The sequence below is a fragment of the Colius striatus genome, chromosome 1, assembly GCF_028858725.1.
Source record: "Colius striatus isolate bColStr4 chromosome 1, bColStr4.1.hap1, whole genome shotgun sequence".
NCBI classification, from domain to species: Eukaryota; Metazoa; Chordata; class Aves; order Coliiformes; family Coliidae; genus Colius; species Colius striatus.
In genome coordinates this window covers 165,624,949-165,646,672 of record NC_084759.1, presented here as the reverse complement: position 1 = coordinate 165,646,672, position 21,724 = coordinate 165,624,949, and the positions used below count along the sequence as shown (strand labels likewise).

At 36.7% G+C, this 21,724-nt stretch overlaps 1 protein-coding gene across 3 annotated transcripts in view; it reads right to left on the bottom strand.

Annotated features, from left to right (window-relative positions):
- The window catches only part of PAWR (pro-apoptotic WT1 regulator), an 80,535-nt gene that overhangs the window by 30,825 nt on the left and 27,986 nt on the right, over positions 1–21,724 (bottom strand). For 2 of the 3 annotated variants that reach the window (XM_062016067.1, XM_062016063.1), the window contains exon 3: positions 8,690–8,818. The exons of the other annotated variant lie outside the window; for it this stretch is intronic. In XM_062016067.1, the coding sequence (XP_061872051.1) occupies positions 8,690–8,818 (129 nt within the window). The remainder of the gene's footprint in view (positions 1–8,689; positions 8,819–21,724) is intronic. 3 annotated transcript variants of the gene reach the window in all.

The window sequence follows — 21,724 nt, the reverse complement described above, 5'->3', positions numbered from 1 at the left end:
CATGAATTCAATGGTGAAAGAAACAAACAGTACAACAATGAAACAAAGGCCTGTTCATACAAGCCGAGTACGTAGCAGCAACATCTGAAGGTATAAAGAAAAAAGTAAACAAAGTCCCCCTAAACCAAAATCTTAATGGCAGGATCACAACTGAACTTGAGAGAAATTACAAGGAAGAAATTGTAACTTCCACACTTTACTTCGCACATTTAGACAGGGCCTGAAGAGCAGGCTGTGCTGAAACCCCTGCAGCTCCTAGGCACAACCTTGAACCCAAAGAAGCTTCTGCATCTTGACAGATACATAGAAACTACAACTAAATCAAGGCTGTAAGTCCTCCTATGAACAGTTGCAGGTGTGCATAGTCACACAAATACAAGTATTCAAGAGTCTTCATGGATACATTTGACTTTATTTACTGGGACTGAAATACATTCCCAAAGCAAAACTTTAAGCTTAAACCACTTATCCACTAAATTAAATGTTACCGAACACAAATGTTGAAAATGTTCATGATTTTTTATTTCTTTTTAAGAAAGGCAAAGCTTGCTTAGCAAAGATAATCAAATTTATGCTACAACAATCAGGCACTGAACACAAATGTTGCTCTCAGCAAACAAATGGAAAGATTTCTCTTTTTTATCAGTTGCTATGAAGACAAATGTTGATAACTATGTATTAGTATTCCCCTACAAAAGCCAAGTCAGATGACTCTAAGTAGGGGCGCCCAACCTACATCATCAAGGCCACACATCACCAGCCAAACAATTTCATCTGGCTTGTAGCCAGTTTAGTGTCACACACTTTCCCTTTGCTCTCACACGAGCAACTGCTCGCTCTCAGCTTCCTGATTTCTTAGAGGCAAAGGGAACAGTAATTCCACAGGTAAGCACTTTGTGAAAGCTGTATCAGATGGTGCACATGCAATGGAGTTGAATTGGATTTGCTGATTGTGTGCAGATCCTTTAGGAACATAAAACCCAGTGATCATGCATGGATCAGCAACACACAGGCACACATACACTAAACTTGCTTATGTGAGAGGAGAGGATGAGGATTTGGGCAGAGAAATCTATGCTGCTGCTACAATATCATCTGTTACGTAGTCCATGAGAAATTCAGATTCCACTGCTTCAAAACTCAGTTTGTGTTTTAAAAAAAAAACAAAAAAGAGAGTGAATTTTAACTAAAAACTAGCAATCTCATGTTACAAAACAATTCATTTGGGATCTTTAAAGCCTCCATTTACATCATGCAAAATCTCCTAAATGCAGAGAAACTATGTTGTGGATTAATTAAAAAGTTTACTACAGGAGGTGTGGGATTTTTCCCTCCATACTGCACAAATACAAACAAAAAGCACTGAAAGGAACCTTAAGCCGCAAAATCGACCAGTTCCAAAGGGGTCAGAACATTACTGACCTACACAACTTTCATTCAAATTCTTACAATTATATGCATCATGATGCTGTCTTTCCTGACATCACCACACAATGTCCGCAGGAGACACAAAAAAAGAGTACCAGGTGAGCAGTGCTCAGTATTTTGCATCTTCTCATTCTTCACAAAGCAGTCAGCATACCTCATTTACTGCTGATAACATACTGAAATTGCTCCAAATATATGCCCATATTGCTAGAAACTACCAGAGTAATGGCCTGATTATATGTGATCATGGAAAGATGAATTCCTGTGCTCCTGTTCTCCTTATGCAGATCACAGCAATAATTATGGTCTCTCAAGCCATACCAACCATAATAGTTAAACATCTGAAGCATTTGGTTTATATCATGAACTGTACAGGGCAGCAAACTCCCTGCAACTAGCTTCATTTTAAAATTTAAACATTGCACGTGCAAGATTGACTCCAGAAGGAAATATATTAGAAAAATGAATACTTAAACAACATTGAATTTAAATTCTTGTTATCTCATTTTTGTGGTAACATTATTACATGTACACTTAGATTTCCTCATGAGTCTTTCTATTGTGTTCACTACTATTGCATTAGTGCTTGGATAATCCTCATGACTTTTCAAACCATCTCTATAAAGTGCATTACATTTGTAATTTGCAAATAGAAAACCCAAGAGCCAGGAAATTAAAAATAAACAGGTATAAAATACTGTGTGAGATCAGAAGCTCATTTGGCAACATTTTCTTGGCATAAGAATAAAGTACAAAACTCTGGGGACGCTTGTGTCAAGCAGGTTTTCAGTTGTGTTTCCTAACAGAGATGCACATAGTACTTCACTTCTTTGCACTCCTTGCAGTTTGTCACACAGCTAAGAAGTCACTAGAGACTTTTAGTCCCTAACTTCATTTTATTTACTGCTTTCAGCATAGCTTATAAGGTGTCTCGATTAAACATCTACTGCTTTGTAACACTGGCGTATCTCACTGCTTCCAAAAATTTCCCTGTATTGGGTCATATCTGAAGTAAAGCAATCAGAATTGCACCACAGCACTTCTGTGGGAATATCTTTGGACTGCATTCCTTTTAGAAAATGCCTGCAATGTTCTGGTGAAACGTTAAGCTTTTTAAGAACAAAAGGTTAAAAAAAGATCAGATGTGGTTTTCCTTTAATTTTCATAGGCTCTTAGATAACTTACGACTAAATGCACAAGTCATAGCTGAATGGTCATGTTAATAAATCAAGTTTAGATGACTTCACCAGCTATTGAACTTCGACTGAAGTTAACTACCATGAATCCTATTTGCTGTGGCACAATTTTATATCATCAGACGAATACTGATTATGTAGACATTTCACCTCTAAACAGAATGACTATCCAGGTATCTATCACTAGCTAAACTCTTGCAGAGAATAAAAAACTGCATTGCTGCTCTAAGAGAGAAATGAGAGCAATGCAAGATGTGGCAACAATATTGTGGATGCAAGTCAGTGTTGAAAGCTGTAAACTACAAAAACTTCTCCTTTTGTTGTCTTGGATTTATAGTTTCACAGGAATTCACTACTAGGACCAAGCTTTAGCCTGTCCACTAATACACATCATTTGACTTTATTTTAAGAATATGGTACAACATAAAGTCAAGGATCAGTGCTACAAATGAAGTGACATTTTTCATCTAGCAAATCTAGTGTTGTTGACTATGATTCTGCGTAGATGTTTAACTGATTCAAATGTATCTTACAAAGTGGTATATTGATAATATAATTCATTAAGATTCAATTCAACATCTTAATTTCTTGTTGCTGCACAGTCTAAGAGCAATACATGGACTCCAAGAAATGCCCATTACTACTACATGCACAAAACAAATTAATGGTTGGAACAAAATTATTGCAATTTCTAACTAGAGTTCAAGGCACTTTAATGAGGTTCAGGGCTTCACAGCAGTATAAAATTCACTGTCAGGTACAGTAAAACAGTTGGTGTGGCTTAACAAAAAGAGAGTGATGTCTCCCAGTAGGGTGCTAGGCTTCAGAACAACTGAGAAGCAAAATTCCCCTACCAGATATACATCAGCAATATAAGTGCAAAAGCAAGTTTCTAGTATATGACCATAGGGAGACTTTCAGTTGTCATTCCAGACACAAAAGGTATTGGTAACTGTGATAAGACCTGTGTTAAGATCTGCAGTTTCTTAACTTGGAGTTAAAAAATACATTGGACAAATTTTGCTACACTGTGACAATAACAGAGGTTAGCATTCTCTTACAGTAAGATACTCTTATTTTTATACATATCAACTTTCACTTGAAGGATTCAGAGTATTTATTTCACAAAGGTTGAATCTCATTGGCTAAGTGACTTGGAGTTTCCCCTCTTCATGCTCACAGGCACAAAAAATTGGAGTCTCTCACTCTCTCTAATGGATCCCTACTTCCAAGTTAGGTTAGTAGGAAAAACCATTCTGACATGCTTGGTGTAAGTTTGACAAGGAGAGGAAAGGATTTAGTCCATCTAATTTGAGCTGCTTACTCTGATCTACTGAGACTCCTTTTGTCATCAGTGGGGAAAAAAGACATCTAGAATATAGTAAACCGTATCCTCATGTCAACATCAAAAATCTCTCTTAGGATGCCTTGCTGTTTCTTGGTGCTTTTACCAATAAATATTTACTCAACTTTTGCTGTACCTTAAACACCAAACTCCTCACAGGTGAAGAAATTCTTTGAAGGGCACACAGCACAACAAATAGTATTCACAGATACTACAACATTTGAAATAAGAGCATAAGCAGAAAGGAACCAAAGAGAACATAAAGCAAACAATTTAAAATTCCTTCCAAGGTATTGAGAATAACAGTTCTGCGTGATTATGGCATAATTTCCAGAAAAACAGTCAGGTGTGATTTACAGGTTTTAATGGATGGAGAATCTATACACATCTCCCACTGCAAGCCTTTATGTTGGCTTTGGATTAATCTTCTCAAGTCTTCCTAATTTATGCTCCAATTTTGCAAGAACATCATAGAGTAATAAAAACACCACAATATGCTATCATGCTCAGATATCACTTCTATAATGACACGGTAATTATATTAACCCTTCTACCACTGGATTATACAAAGAAGGGCACATATTTGTAAATCTGGTCTCCTAAAGTACTCCTCCAACAGCTAAATTCCAGAACACAGATGACCACGGTATCAGCACAACCTGTCTACTTTGATGCAAAATGTAAGGCATTGCATATGGTGGTTTTTGGTGGGATTTTTTTGAGAATTAACACTATAGTAGCATTTTTCCATGTTCTGAAACTCAGCAAGTCTAAGAGACTTTACAAATTTATCAGTAAACTAATTGATTTTCCAGTCAAATCTTGCAGGTTTTTTGATGCATGTTATCTTTATATTGCATCCACATTAATACCTTCTCAATTAAGGAAAGAGAAGATATTCATTATCCTAAATATAACATTTCTGTCCAACTGCAAGAAAAACATTGCTATTAAATAGTTTTCCATTCTTTTCAGTTTTACCATCTCTGCTAAGCAAGAGCTTGTTTTATATAATTGTCAGATTCCACTGACTCCTGAAGTAGTAACTTTACTTAGCATCACAAGTTTTTAGCTAATTTGTAAGAGTTCTAAGCTTCACTACATATAACTTATCACTACCAGTCTGCATCCCTGTACACATCAATGAGTAGCTCACAGTACTGTGACTCACAAGCTGAGAATCACTTAATTGAAGCATTAAAAATAAGAGGAAAATCAAGCAAGGGAGTCATAGACAGATGTAACACTTGTGTTACACCTGATGAGGTGTGGCTTTCCATACCATCTTTTGCAAAGTTAAGTAACAATTCTGACTGAATTTGTTTTTCAACGTTTATAATGTTGCCAGACACATCATCTTCTATATATCCAATATAAAATAATTGAGAAGCTGATTTCAGTCAAGTAATTCTTCTTTGGGGAAAATACTCTCAGGATTTATATACTTTTAGAACTACTCTTAAACAAATCTCCCATCTCTGTGCTTTGGATCAAGGACTTAATATACAGGTAGAGTTTTCAAAAAAATGGGTATTTTGCCCATTAAAAGAACAGCAACTTCCAACAATGTTACAATGAAACTGAAAGACCAGGTTAAGGATTGGAAATAAAACATATGAAGTTAATATTAATTGTCTTTTTACTTTGGTCACAGTAATTATACATTTACAAATTTCATAAAATGATAATAGAATAGACAAATTGGTAAAAACATTCTGCTTCCTACTAAGAACTAAATATTGGTCAACAGAAACTAGAACTGACTAAATTCTTAGATCCAAATAATAAACTCTAGTTTTAAGAACAAAATTAGGCTTAACTTGCACATAGTAGAATCAAAGGAAACCAAGTCATTAAAGCTGAAATAACACTGCTCTCAAATTCTGCTCAAATTGAGCAAGTTGTAAGTTCCCTAATAAAATGATAGTTGACAGAGTCAGTAATAAACCGATTAGCTACTTAGCAGCTACAACTTTTTAAGGTTCCATCTGTTCTGTACATGTGCCATCCTGGGCCTCTGCCAGATCTGAGGCCTGGGACTCTCTTTTGTATTGTCAGTAAGAGGACAACCCTGCTGTGATCTGTCAACAATGAAGTAGTGCCTGTTTGAACTCAGAGGTGACAAACTTGGAATCATGTAGGATACAATTAATAGAGACAGCCTGGTAAATAGAAACTGAGATTGCTGGTCAAGATGAGTAACAAAATATGGATTAAAAAAACATGGGAATATAGTTGAAGCATTATGTAATAACATCACTGGGGGAAACTAAAAGTGACAACTTTCGGAATATTTGCCAAAAAAGTGAAAACAGAGTGAACAAAATAAGAAAGAGTTTAACAAACAACTCGGAAAAAGCATAAAAAATATTTCAGAATGAAGAATGTTACTGAAGAAACTGCAAAGGCACTACATCAAGTTACAAGAGGCATACTCAGGGGAGAGGGCTTCTCTACAGAAATGGTAAGGATCTCACATCAGGGTACCTCATGGAGACTCAAAAGGTCTGTTTCAATCAGAAGCACTGGTAGAACTTAAGAACAAACCAACAAAATGGAAAAAAAAAAAAAAGGTAGTTGCCAGAATGAGAGTTGACTCCTTGAGAAGTTATTGATGTTACCAATAGATGTAATAACTAAACTACAAAATCATATGTAATTTATCACTTAAAACTGTCCTAGTCCCAGTTGTTAACAAAATGACCACCTTTAATAAGATTTTAAAGCAGAACAGAGAACTATAGACCAGTACATTTGATATTTGTACTGAATCAAGTGGTGCTAGTATGTCTAAAAAAGTTATGGAGTGAGTAAATACAATATAGTGTGAAAGAGTCACTGGAGCATTTATAGAATAGTTATACTTCACAAATTTAATACAGCTTTTTGAAGTAAAAACATGTCCAAAAGAGAAAACTGCTTGACAGCCTAATGAATTTCAAAAAGGCATTCCCTAAAGCCTCTTAAAAAAATTAAGCTACACTAGAATAAGATCTAATGTCTTTTTATGAATAAATCACAGGAACTAACAGCAGACCTTGAGGGTCAGCTTTTGCAGTAGATGGAGTACTCAGAAGAGTTCCACATGAACCTATTCTGGGATCTGACCTTGTCAATACACTCAAGGAGAATACGTCCACAGATGCTATTCAAAACAAGAAAGATGGTCAACTGTGAAAATATGCAAGACTTCTCTATTAAGAGTGGTTGCAAGGTGAAACAGGAGATAAAATTTAGTGCACTGTAAGCACAAAGACAAAAATGTAAACATGCTCCTAAATTTACATATGCATCAGCCTCTGAGTCCATTATTATCACTCACAGATAGCCCCAAAATGTTAAGTTAGAGCAGATACATACAACAAAAATGGTGTTCAGTAGACAGATATCAGTAGTTGTCAGGAAAGAAACAGAACAATACAAAAACCGCCATTACACCTCTTTATAACTGCATGCCATACAGTTCTGTTTCCTGATCTCAAATACAGTCAAATTGGAAAAAAGTATGGAATGTTATTGCACATCTCCAGTACAAGGAATAACTAAATAAAATTTAATCTTCAGCCTAGAGAAGAGATAGATGAGAAAGACTCTGCAGCACTCAGTCACGCAAAGTGGAAGCAGTTTTCTCCCTGTCTTTCACTGGGAAATCTTGGTGAAATCACATGGAAATGGATGGCAAATGACAGGCTTAACTTAAACAAAAGGAGACTGTTCTTCACATTCCAGGTAATTAAGCTGTAGACTTCTTTGCCTTTGGGTCTTCAGAATGTTAAACACATCTACAAGCAAATGGAAGACTGGGAAAAATTTTAGAAAGAAAGTGCATTAAGACCGACTAAATTCAGTGATGTCCCCTCTGGTTATGCATGGTTTGAAAACTACCACCATGTGCTTGCTCTGTTCATCTATTCTTTTCCCCCTGTGCATGTATTCCATTAAGAGTCCATAAGCAGAGATGGATGGCCTCTGTGTGTACAGCTGGGTTTGCACATGCTGTTAGGTAAAAGAAGAAAAGGAATAAGACTGTCTAAGAGAGACTAAGAGCATCAATGCAAAGAGATGGGGCACAAAAGGAAAGAGATGGGACACACTGCCACCATACAGTATGCAGGACGCATGTATTGGGTATAACTGACAATGTTTTCATGGAGGCGGTGCTGTGGGACTGAGTGTAAACTGTGACAAGGGGACTGGAGGACAAAAACTATGGGGAAGAAGTTTCACAGAGGCAAGGTGTGTTTTCTCTAAGTGTGCCTTTTTGTTTCAACCCCAGAATCTGTAATTAGAAGTTTGTTAATTAACAAGAAATAAAATTAGGAAACTGGGTCCCAATTTGAAAAGTCTACACCAATTAATTTTCTAAATTAACTAATATTCTAAACTCCAATTAATATTCTAAACTTGCAAGTATTTTTCACTTGAATTTCTAGGTTTATCTTGCTCTCATTAAGCAGTAAGTTCTATGGTGAACACAGAAAACCATTACTTACAAAGTCCCTATATAAAAAGAGGATTCTCTTGTCAGAATCAGGTCTCAGTAGTGTTGAGTTTGGGGAACGGAACCTCATATTGTGTTTTAGTAATGTGACAACTCCTAAACTTCATGTTTGTTTCTATAAAAGGTATAATCTACCGTTAAGTAGGAGTACAAAGAAAAAGACAGTCTGAGATTTTAAACTGAGTAAATTCTCAAAATGAACAAGTGTTAAGATCTCACCTGTAACAAGTATGAGCCAGAGGTATCTGCACTGGAACTCTCATTTTGTATCGTATTCTGCTGGGTAATAGCATCCTCCTTCTTTCTCTCCTTCTGCCCTGCTTCATCATCTTCATACTCATCAAGGCTCTAAAACCAAAAATACACACTTAAAAGATAGTCTCTCTATATTGTTTTGCATACTTCCCATATTTTAAAAGAATCATGCATCAGTGAATATTTTCAAAGATTAATTTAGTATTTCAGAAAAGTTTCACTAAATGTTTAAATGCCTTTCTTCTGTGGACATCGATATCTCCAATACAAGAATAAAGTTTGACAATTAACTGCTTTTTCTTCATCACAGAAACAAGAAATAATCAAATCAAGACCTAACTTGACAAAGCTTTAGGCAACATTGTCCAGTTTGGACTACACCTTAGGTGCCTTCCATTTCAATGGTTGTGCAATCCCTTTTGTCGTAAGAATAGTTTTACCTCCACAAAAGTTTTGAGGAAGTACAGAAAAGGAAGAAGTGAATTAGACTCTTCACTCAATGACTTTCTTCTGACACAGTGGTATCTACTGAAATTGGTGTCAGTTTCAATCACTCACCTTAATTTTAGCTTTCAAAATTTACCTTTAAAATTAATCTTTTTTAATTAGTTGAACAGTCATTAATTGCTAACAATTAAACACATACGCAGCATTTTAGTTCTTCAATACAAATATTTCATACACAATTTGTCAATCCCATCTCACGTGAGAGACTGGGAAAATAAATAAATAAACAAATGATGGAAATCAGTAACACTGACTCTGTTCTAGCTCAAAGTCCATACTGGACCAAGTTTGTTGTCAGGACTTATGACTCTGTGGGGGATCCATGCTGGAGCAGTCTGTTCCTGAAGGACTGTTTCCCCTGTGGATGAGACCCATGTTTCCCTTCACCATTGCAGGGGCAGGAGTGGAGGGGGCCATGGCAGACACTAGTGGTTGGAGGTGTTTTAAGATTCGTGTTTTTTTCCTCATTTCCTACTCTGTTTTGATTGTTCGTTAATAAATCAAACCAATTCTCCCCACACTGAGTCTCTTTTGCATGTGACACTAATTGCTGAGTGATCTCCCTGTCCTTATCTAGATGCAAAAATCTTTCTTTCTTTCCCCTGTCCAGTTTAGGAGGAAGAGTGACAGAACTACTTGGTGGTCACCTGACACCTAGCCAGGGTTAAACCACCACACTGCTCCAAAGCAAACACTAGTGATTAGAAGTGCTAGAAAACTAACAAACTAAAGAGATATGTTTCCAAAAGTGAATGTAAGTGAACTTGAATAAAGGCCATTGAAATTCTCTACAGCAGCACTCATGGCAGAATACTAAAGCAACCACACTAGTCTACTTCTAATCAACATTGTAATGCAATTGATGTAGACCAGATGTACTTCTATCACCAAAAAAGGCATAGTTAAAAGATTATTAGAGCTGAAACTCTACATTCAAAACCATTTCTAATAAATAATCTTTTCAAATTAAATAATTATAAATAAATATTTTATTTGCTTCTCCCAAGTCCATTTTTAACAAAGTGTTTAAAAAACATTGTCACAGCACCTTGTAGGAGATGATCTTTAAATCAACATCCTCTACCTATTGTAAACTGTAAAGCTTAAAAATTTTTGGCAACATAAACTTATGCCTGTATCCTAATTTATCTTATTATCCTAATAACCCATTCTGAAGTGACAAAATAAGAAATAATGACTCACTACTGCAACAAGAAAAGAAGTGATCTTCAGCTGTTACAAAATTAGTCTTGTTCAGAAAGAATTACAAGGCTCACAAGGGTAATCACATAAATTAAGACTAATGTCATGCAGATGAAGAATGATACTGTGGTTAGAAAAACAGGAAAACTTTTGGATTGTTCTTCCATTCTACGAGTTGATCATGTGAGATAATGGAGGATCCAGACAAACTCCAAGGAAAGCAATAATTTGACATGAATTTGGAAGAGGAGCCTCTAACAAGTGTAGGAGAAAACTGACTGGAGATATCTTCAGGTACTTAAAAAAATCTTTGCATTTTCAAGGAATAGCTTTCTTTAAGGAGCAGCATAAAGCTCAAATTACAATACTGTAAGTAAAAAAGCCCTTGTAGCGACTAAGTAGACAAGTGCTCCTTTCTTCATAAATTCTCTCCTCCTTCAGATAGATGTTTCTCATAAGCTTTCCAGAGACCATTAGCATTCCACAGAAATATTTTTCTCTGAATGCAATTACATGTCTGAGTAAGAATGTTCTTCTGTCTTTCAATATAAGATCACCTGCTACTAACTACTCTCCCAGCAGTTTTGGACAGGAACACAATGTCATCATCTGATACAAAATTTCCAGCCACAAAATTTTAAACTAAGCGTTTTCAGTTACTATTTGCCAGTGATGTCCACTCCCACTCTTTCTCTTCTTCTCACTAAGGTCCAAGATGACAAAAGACTGCTAATGAATACCATCAAAAGGTATTCAATCCCCTCCAAATAATTAATACTTCAAAAGTTTCTTCCCAAGCACAGAACATTTAGCTAAGCAGTTCATGTAAATCTAATTTGAAGCATCTGCCTCTGCTTTAAAGGCTACTGGCTCTTGCTCCCACACTAACTCCCTTCACTGGAGTAGGCCTTGCGCCAGTTGAAGGCCAACACAATTTACAATGGCAAGAACCACAGAAGAAGCAGGTTTTTATTACTTCTTGCAGATGAGGTAGGAGAGTCACAAGGCAGGTTGACCCTCACTATTTGCAGGCAATGTGGTACATTTGGATAGGGCTGTCAATGCCTTCCTGCACTAAAGCAGATTATTAGTCACTGTCAAGGACCTTCCGTGGTTTCCGAAACACAGAAGTTATGTTCCCCTTTTTAAGGTCCAGACATGCACATACCCACACACTAATTTAAATTACGTCCACGAAATGCCTGTGAGCACAATACAGAATGAAAACCACTACAGAATTCTAACATTTTACTGCCTTTTACTGAAGTTACTCAATTTTGTTTCAATAATCATCAGTTTTAATAGGGAAATTAATTTGTTTTGGCTCACAATAAAATAAGCTTTCTGATGCTAGGTAATAATTTACACTCAATATCTTATGTACTCCATCAACTTCAGTTAAGATTCCTAATCTTAATACTATTTATATTCTAAGATAACTTTTAGAGTAATTAAAAAAAATCAATAAAAGCCAAGTTTCAGTTGATAACTATTATTGAAAAATTTAAAATGTCCATGGTGGTGTTATGCTTTTAAACTCATTTTTGTACAGACTGCCTTGCAGCTGAAACAGCCTCAGCCCACAGGACATTTCAATCTCATGGATTACTGTGCTGCTCACATTGCAGATTTCTCTCAAATACTACACTTTGCTTTAGAAACTAGCTTCATGTCATTGAAAAAGACATAAATGCAGTAATTACTTTCCCTGTCAGCACACCAGAAAAATGGATTTGTAACCACCGAGGTGTAATTCTGACCCATTATATAATTCTCTCTGTCCATTCCCTTCCCCCTGCTTTTTTATTTTGCTGCTAGGCACATACCATTTCAGATTCTTATTTTCCATTAAAATCATCTGAGTTTTCTACAGCAGATATTCAATGTGACATTCCCACATCTGAGTTTAATATAAAGAATCCACAGAAATTCTTTAGGTTTTCTAGCATTTCAGTAAATGTTTGAAGCTGTAGTATAAACTTTTTTCTGTAAACCTCTAGTATGGAAAATACAAGCAGAGTAAGATGCTTTCAAAAGAATTAAACTGATGAAGGAGGCAGCCACAAAGATATCCCCACATTCCAGCACACCACCAGGCTGTAGTTCGAGAAGACATCGTACAAAGAACATTTCTAATGATTCACTGGTTTGCTTCCTGTAAACATTTGTGCATTGCTAAGAATAAACAGAAGTTGGAGAGAGACTGTCTTTTCCATGAAAACAAGTAGTATTCCTACACGCAAAATCAGTTCTGAGTGCACCCAAGCTGCTCTTACCACAAAAAAATGGTGCCAAGTCAAAATGTCACTACTTCATCCTTCATCCTGCACCAACTTGATTTTGCCTTGCACTTCTGCTGGCAGAGCACATATCTAAGAGCTTCCCAGTTCATTTCATGGAAGGTCAATCAGGTTAGTTTCAGCAGTTTTAATTAGCCCAACTGATTTTGCCTGAACCAGATACAAGCCCATTCAAACTATTTATTTTGCAGAACTCCAGGAACGGTTGCGCTACATCAGCTTTTTGAAAACGATGAGCACTTGAGATAATAACATATTTAACCTGTACAGCAAGATGTACAAGTAGATATACTCTAAGAAAAAAAATCTGTGTTCAACTTCACATTAAGCAATAAGACTCTCTACAACACAAACATCATCTGTTATCTTGACTTTTTTTTCCTTCCTAACTATGCTAACAATCTAGGAGAGGAAACCCAGGCTTCTGCCCATCTCCCTGAAATTACTTTGAACAATTAAAAACACTATTTAAATAATGAAATTTTACCACGAGGACATTTTCCATATTTAGTAAAAGTTCCAAGTACACTATCACATCTTCATATCAAGTATGCTGGAAAGTGCAAGAGTTTCTATTAAATGCAAACATTTCCTAAAAGCTTCCACAGTAGAAACAGAAGATATAAGAAATGTTTTTAACTCTGAAAAAATGCAACTAGGCAACTAACTACAACAAAATACGTTTTGGGAATCAACATTATTTTTCCTTCAGCTGATCATTCAGAAAATCTTGGAAAAATTAACTGCAAATAAAAGATGACTATTTTACATATCATTACTTTATAATCACTCTTACTGCTGCACTGAGAACCAAAGGCATCCTCATTTTACCATGCACAGCTCTGATACCTGTTAAATATCATCTTCCTATATCTTTGCACAGTGTCAAACCTTTCTGTCATCACTTCCCAAAATATATAGCAAAAACAAGCAAAAAGCCCAAACCTTGATGATTTGAGATATTACCTTTCCCATTTAAAAACAGGTTTTAGTCATACTTTTAAAACAAAATTTTACTACAATGATTGAACGTTACTCACAATATTTAAGTAAAATGGGTAATAGAATCTTTTATTAGAACAGTATCATTAGAAAGAAATGCACCTTTTTTAATATGCAAGCTTTTTGTTGGGTTTAACTTACCTAACTGCCTTGGAGAAACATCCTTAGAAGTGATATGTGCTAATGTTATTAATTGGAAGAATGTAAAACCTATAAACGGTTTTATGGATATGGACTACATAGTAAAAGATTTTATTTTTTTAAGAATACTTGACCTTAAATCTCACATTAAGAGAGTCCATAAAAGGAAACAAAAGTTGAACGAACACTTTATCTGAATGATCTTTGTGCACCTCTAAAAGTCTACAGATCCAAATGGAGCAGTCCAATATCAACAATTAGTATAATCAAAAGCATGGATTTTTAACCCAGAAAAAGTGTAAAGGAAGGAATCTTTGGTATCTGACATCAAAGGAGAGCTGAATGCAGCAACAGGTCAGTGACCAGCAGGTGGGCCAGAGCACAGCTGACTGCAGCCATAGGAAGCACTCATCCTTGACCATGTTCCCAGTAAAGCAATCCAAAGAGATGAGCATCACTTAAAGAGATCAGTGAGGCACACATCTTGCTCTACAAAACTCCTAGCTTTTGTGACTATAGGTCACATTTATGTTTTTTTCAACTCTCTTTTTCTCACTTATATGGAGAATTTAAGTGCCCACTTTGCATACTCAATTACATTTCAGAACAAATACAATCTGCAGTCTTAAAATCCACTTAGAAATGTTTCTGGAAAAAATAAAGACCCCAAATATTTGTCAGTACTAGAGGAAAAGCAACCATTTTGAATTCTTCTAATGCTTTAAGTAAAACATCAACTACATCAACACCAGAATGTCAATTATCCCTCATTATCATAACAAAAAGCAGCCATGTTTGTAGTTTGTTTTTCAACAAAATACACTGTTTGGCCATCAATGTCTTCAAACATACCACAAGAATGAGTTCAAAAGTCAAATGTTTAGCTTAAACTAATCGCCAAAAAATCCTTTATCACAAGGCTTGTCAAAAATGATTGGTGACAATGCTCAATTTAACTATGTAGAACATGAGATTAACATTAAAGTCAGAGAGTAAAATGCCAGAGATACAAGAGAAACCACAAAAGACCAGCTGACTAGTACTATTAAAATCCTTCTAGAGAAAAGAAAAGCATAATAAAAAAATATAGATTAGCAAGCTATCAGTATTAAGCACCAAAATATTTAATATTGCGCTCACTCAAAGTTAACAGCTGGTGATCAATCAAAAAAGGCTCTAAGAATAGAAGCACCAAACAGTAGAATTGACTAAAGAGTCTTACGCGATGATATCAAACTGCTGATGCCTGTTGCATGGGGAAATTATTAGTGAATGTGATAACGACTCATCCAAAAGAAAGACCAATTCCTGTCTCTTAAAAAGAAAATAAAACCCAACCAGCAGTTCCAGTCCACCTGACTTAAGAACTACACGGCCCAGACTTCAGCTCTAACACAGATCTGTGTGCTAGAAAAGTCAAATTAAAACAATCTCCTCAGCTTTGAAATTTTGCATACCACTCTTACCTCTATGCTCTAACCAAGTTTTGCTAGTGACAGTATACCTTTTCCCTCTCTTTGCTGATGGTTTACATCTGGTATAGCACTAATGAACACTACATTCTGTACACAGAAATTGCTAATGGCACTGAACATACAAATCTAAAAGTTGTAGAAATGTTCCCCAAAACACCACACACACACAAAATTGTCATTTTGCTTCAAAGTGGACTCAGTCACCAAACACTTCATCTTAGCCTCTTAAATAACATTCTGAAATGACATATGCTACCGATTACAAAGATGGCAAACCAGTAGCTGAACACAAACAACATGGGCAAAACAAAGCTCACCCATTTCAATCAGGAGGAAAAAGAAAGAATTGCTGAGGATACTTAAACTGCTCATGGAAGAAATATCTCTCAGTTTGCATCATGCTACATGTTAGGAAACAACAATGACGGACTGCGAGAAAAGAGAACTCATCCTGGATGTACAGAAAACAAGGTATAATTTACAGACTTGATGCCCTCGTACATTATTTTTCCTATAACACCTGCTCCTGTATTAGACAGGATTCTGGGAGATATTGGTATTAGAGCATGTAAATTAAAAGATTAGCACATTATTTTCAAAACAGAAGTATTCCTTTTAATGTGATCATGTATAGAAAGTATTGAATTCCTGCTTTTCCTTTCTTTCTAGTACATCAATGGTACTTCTAAAAAGAAAGAAAAATGAGATCGGTATTTAAGGAATGTTCTGAAATGAGATCAAACAGATTAATCAGTGTACTGTATTTCTAACTATCCTGTCTTCTGGAGCGTGAAGTTTGAGTCAATTTATATTGTCTGACTATCAAGTTGCATTAAAAATGGGGTGTTTTTAAAAAAGCAGTACTGTGCCTTCATAGGTTTCTGCTCTCTTGCTTAACAGGCTAATTATAATTTTTCTTTTTCTACCCAACTGAATCTCATGCAGTGTTTACACACAGTGGGTGTGGTATTGGTCAAACTAAACAGAGCCAAAGAGGCTGCTGACAACAAAGTGAGCGTGGATGTGCCATGACAGTATATTAAGAAGCAGTTTCAAGGGAAAAAGAAAACTTTGTCAGAGTTGTATTGCATTTCTCATTTGCAAGTGAGATATTCTGAATGCACAGAACAGCTGATAGAAGTATCAACCAGGTTTTCTACTCTTCCAGCTGTTACTTTTGAATCCCAACATAAATAGCTGTTCTAACAAAACAGATTACAAGGGGGTTCTACAATCAGCCATGGGGCAAAAAAGGAGAGGAAGTACTGAAAAAGCACCTTAAACAGAATAGGCACATATTTGGATAAAAATTGTTGTTTCATGCAATAAATAAGCACTTTTGAAGCACTTAGCAACAATGTCAGAAATAGTACTGATTGAAGCCATGCAGGCAAAGCACATCTATAGCACTGAAGCCTGCTAGGACAGCAATACACAGATAAGATCAAAAGTCGCTGCTTCTTGGAAGAACACCTTATACCTATAAATTAATCCTAGTGAGAATGTTGTGAAGCTGTTTCCCAATCTAGATTTCTGCATTTGGAAAGAAGACTTCTTCCTCCGGGGCTCTGCCAACATTTCTTAATAAATGCTTGTAGCAGTGTCCAAGGCTTCTGATGGAAATCCAGTCCAAGTTCTCATAGAAGAATACCATGTCTTGACAACGTGAAAGTCACCAGCATTTGAACCTCTGTTTCTTATGGAAACTGTGTTCAGAAATCACAGTTCTTTTGTCCTGACATATTGTCATTAGTGAGGCAGGGGTAGGAGGGGTGGGGATGTGTTCCAGACAGTACTAAATAATATTTAGTAATAGATTACTATCTTTAAGATATGAAAGTTGCTCAAGCAGGTTGTTTTTTTTTAATTCAAGGTTGCTAGAAGTGAAAGATGCAGATTAGCTGCCACAGTAATTCAAACTGCTAGACAAAGCAGGCAGTTACCCTTCCACCTGAGCAGTCAGCCCTGTACACAGCCCTGAACCAGCTCAGCAGGTGTCTGACTCTTCCCATTCAGCGGCTCTGTGAGGAGCTGAGGGAACTATAGTATTGACTTAGGAGCGAGGAGGAGAAGGCGTGGGAGACAGAAAAAGCTGTGGGAAAGGATCACAGAAAGCACATGTAGCTGATGCCTGGTGAGAAGGAGCTACTCAAGAAAACGGAGATTACAGCAGCAAAAATAAGCAAGCAAGCAAAGGACACATCTGTTTCAACTGGTCTGAGAAGCACAACTATGTATTATCCTTTTTTGTGTTCTGTCACTGTCAGAGTGATCTGCCTAATTTCCCCAGCAGCACTCACCCAAAATCTTCACGTTTTGATCACAGTTCTAATACAGAGCTGAATATACTCTCTTTCCATGAGGTAAGGGGAGCCAAGACTTCAGGACAAGAGTATGCAGATAGACGAGACTTTGCCACTCTGAGTGTGCACACTTTAAGCCCGTGAAACAGTACCAGCATGTTCAAGTACCTTAGTATAAAAGTATCATTTGAATATAATGACCTCAGAACAGAGAGAGCATGCATAGACACAAAACCAGATCAATCCAGGTGTGAGGAAACATAGCATAGGATCATAATGGGAGGAATGAGTCACGTCATACAGTTGGTTCAAAACAACTGTTCTCACTAGGACCTTGAACTACGGTAACTCATTGCATAAGAGAGCAATAGTATTTCCACAGCAAATCAAATCAGAATAAAGCAGGAATAAACAAAGCAGGGAAAATGCTGGACAAATACAAGCTTGTATTCACAAGTGCAGAAAAAGTTTGTACCAAAAAGGCAATTTTTCATCAGTGTTTTTTTTAATTGTTGAGTGACTGATGATGCAACTTTCAGATTTTTTTAAGCTAAACAGTTACTTTCATAAAATACAAAGTTAAGTCTTGGATAGATCTTCAGTAACCAAAAAGTTCTTTGCATGTCAACAGATCTTCCTTGTCAGATTAGACAGCTCAAGCAAATAATTAAGGTTTTGGCTTATAAAGCATTTGTTGTCTTGATTCATAAGCTAAACTGTAACATATATTTCTCAACTATAAAATACAAATAAAGATTAAAGTCCCCTCTTCTGAAGCACTCAGAAATACTCCCATTAAAGATGCTCAGGAAATTTTGTTGCATGCTGACACTGAAAGGCTCTGTGCTCCAGACCCAAGACTCTGGGTAAGGGTCTCCCATGCTGAGGCATCTAATGAAAGGGCTATGACGCCCCTCCCCCAATTTTCTAATGAGTGTAAAGAGAATCTGAGGTCAAGACTGATACACAAATTAACATGCATCATCTTTCACCATGGTAACTGTTCACATGCATTGTTTTCTGTAGACCAAACTGTGGTAAACACAAGATAAATTCAAGCTTTACCACGCCCCAGTGAAAAAAAAAAAAAGAGAGAAACAATTTTGCATATCCTGTAGGTACCACAGGCATTCACACTCGTTACCATGGTGCAGCCCTGAGCCATTCATGTGCCCAACTCAATAGCCTTTCACCCTGATCACATAGGACAAGGATAGGAATTAGCATGAGTTGACAACACTGGAGGCTGAATTCAGAGCTCAGTTTATCTCATACAATAACCTATCACAGCAATACGATACTTAAATCAAGAGAAAAAAATGTAGTTTTAAGGATCCTAATGATAAGAGAGCTTTCAAAGAAAAAAAAAAAAACAAAACGATACTACAGTTGGGGTCTTCATGTTGTAAACAGGAGGGAAAAAACCCAACACAACACCAAAGCACCACCAACAATAAAATAAATCCTCCGGCCGTTGCTATGCTTGCACTCCAACCCAAACCAGAGGAACACAAGTGAAGAAGAATCCTAGTACGGGACAAGACTGAAGATTCTGCTGTTCATGTTATTAAAACATGCTTTTGATTTGTCAGACTACAAGCTAAAGCCTGCAATAATGTCACTTGGAAAACAGAAGGCTGAGTGAGCATCTGAGGGTGAAAAGGAATGTTTTCACAGGCGCAGTTAGTAAATACCACTGGCTCCTGCAAACATTCTTCCTTAAATGGAAATTAACATTGCCTCAGGTTAGAAAAAAAATCCCCTGATACAATAGAAGTGATAGGCTAGCTGTTAACCTTTTAGCACCTGCACTTGAAGATACAAAAATTAGCAGAGGACTTTACATATAGATATATATATAAAAAACTTTTTGTTCGGTAAATATTTAAAACCCTTTGCCTCCCTTGCCACACGATTTCTTTTTTCAGTATATTTGGAAAAGTAAGGAATTCAAAAGTCTCTCAAACACTACTAAAACACTGTGGAAACAGAAAGTCTCTCTGCACATCTGTGATTAACTGTATAAGTGCACTAGACAATTTAAAGAAAGTAAACTACTTCAGATAGAATCAGAACTGAACCCTCACCCTGAATTTGAGCTAAACTTTATTTGGACACTGAAGTAACTCTGCAATACTTTGATTTTATTTGTACTTCCTATTTTTTTTATGTTCACATGTCCCCCTTGCAATTGCTTTTTCCAGACAAGAAAACAAGACTTCTCCCTCCCCCAAGATTCCTAAGAACTCATGTTTAACAACATGAGGGACAAAGACTGAGGCTCCACATCAGCTTAAACTAGCCTGTGTCCACTTAGCAGAGAGCTACCTTTGTATAATGTGAGTAGTTCTTTGTACACCTTGGTCTAGCTAACTAAGATCAAATGAGCATCAGGATCAGCACAAGCAGGTCATATAAAAGTAAGGATGCAAGGCTTAAACTCTCACAAAATCAAAACCTTAGCAATTCAAACCAGAGAAATATTGACATATTTACCTAGAAGCATACAATAATGTGAAACATCATTAACTCTTTTGGGATATGAACTGTCCCTGATAATAGTAAACATCATCTATTTTTAAGGGGAAACAAGCCAGTGATTCAGATTTCAGAGCTCCGATATGACCACGGCAACTTCTTCAACCTGCAGGTTGTACAGGCTTACGCAAGAGACTTCCCCTGGTAACCTGCAGATCAGCTATCAGTCAAATAGTTTTAAGAGAACTACTACAGAGCTACTGAGCTCATCCATCCAGCTACTGGGAGTGTTACTACCATGCCATAGCCTGCCCAGGGAGGTGGCAGAGTCATCATTCCTGTAAAATATTTAAAATACATGTAGATGAGCTGCTAAGGGAGATGGTTTAGTGGTGGGTTTGGCAGTGTTATGTTAGTGGTTGGACACGACTAATCTTAAAGACCTTTTCCAACCAAAATGACTCTATGATTCTCTAACAGTATAGTCCCCTGTTACAATACCTAAAATAAAGCCCGTCAGGAGTCAAGGATAGTGGATTAACATCTATCTTCTTACAGCTTGACTGCAACAGGCAGCTGGGACATTGTAAATGAAAGAAAACTGCAACATAAATATAAACAAGCAGAATGGAGAGACAAGACAAGCTGGAATTCTCAATCTATCTTTTCTACCACAAAGAGCATGAACTCAGAAATACCTACAGACTGGTCAAACAGTCCAGCTTAATCCTCTGCTCATCCTGCAGCCTACACTGTCCATTCTTCTTTCTTGGCACAATGTTTACCTGTACAGGAAACAATCCCACTGTAAATGAATTCATCAAAATCCCCAAATGTTACTTTAAGACCTGTCATCTAACTTTAAACAACGGGTGTCCATACACAAGAAAATGGACAGCAGAAGGACGGTAAACAATAGATCTGGCCAAACTCCTTGTGAAATTTGTATCTAATTACCCTCCCTCCACAAACAACTTCAAAATACGTATACCTTGTATACATAGCATTCCTCACATTAGTAACTTTTCCTGCTAACATATGCAAGTAATTTTAGGAAGAAATATCTATTGAAATCAAGATCACAATACAGCTGTTACACTATGCCTTATGTATTATAATTTTCGTATTCTTTTATTACTTTTACTACTGCTTTAAGCAAAATTTTCAATAGTTTTTTGAAATGGAATTCTTCCATTCACACTTCAATGATTTTTTTTATTTCTGACATCTTATTAACATTTGTAAATATCTAAAGTGTGAGTATCAGGAGGTTGGGACATCCCCTTTTTTCTGTAGTAGCTAGCAACAGGACAAGGGGTAATGGGATGGAGCTGGAACACAAAAAGGTCCACTTAAATATAAGAAAAAACTATTTCACTGTGAGGGTGAGGGAGCAGTGGAACAGGCTGCTCAGAGCGGTTGTGGAGTCTCCTTCCTTGGAGGTCTTCCAGACCCGCCTGGACATGTTCCTATGTGACCTGATCTAGGTGACCCTGCTTCTGCAGGGGGGGTTGGACTAGATGATCTCTAAAGGTCCCTTCCAACCCTACCATTCTATGATTCTATGCCTGGCTTAGGATCCCTTCTGGC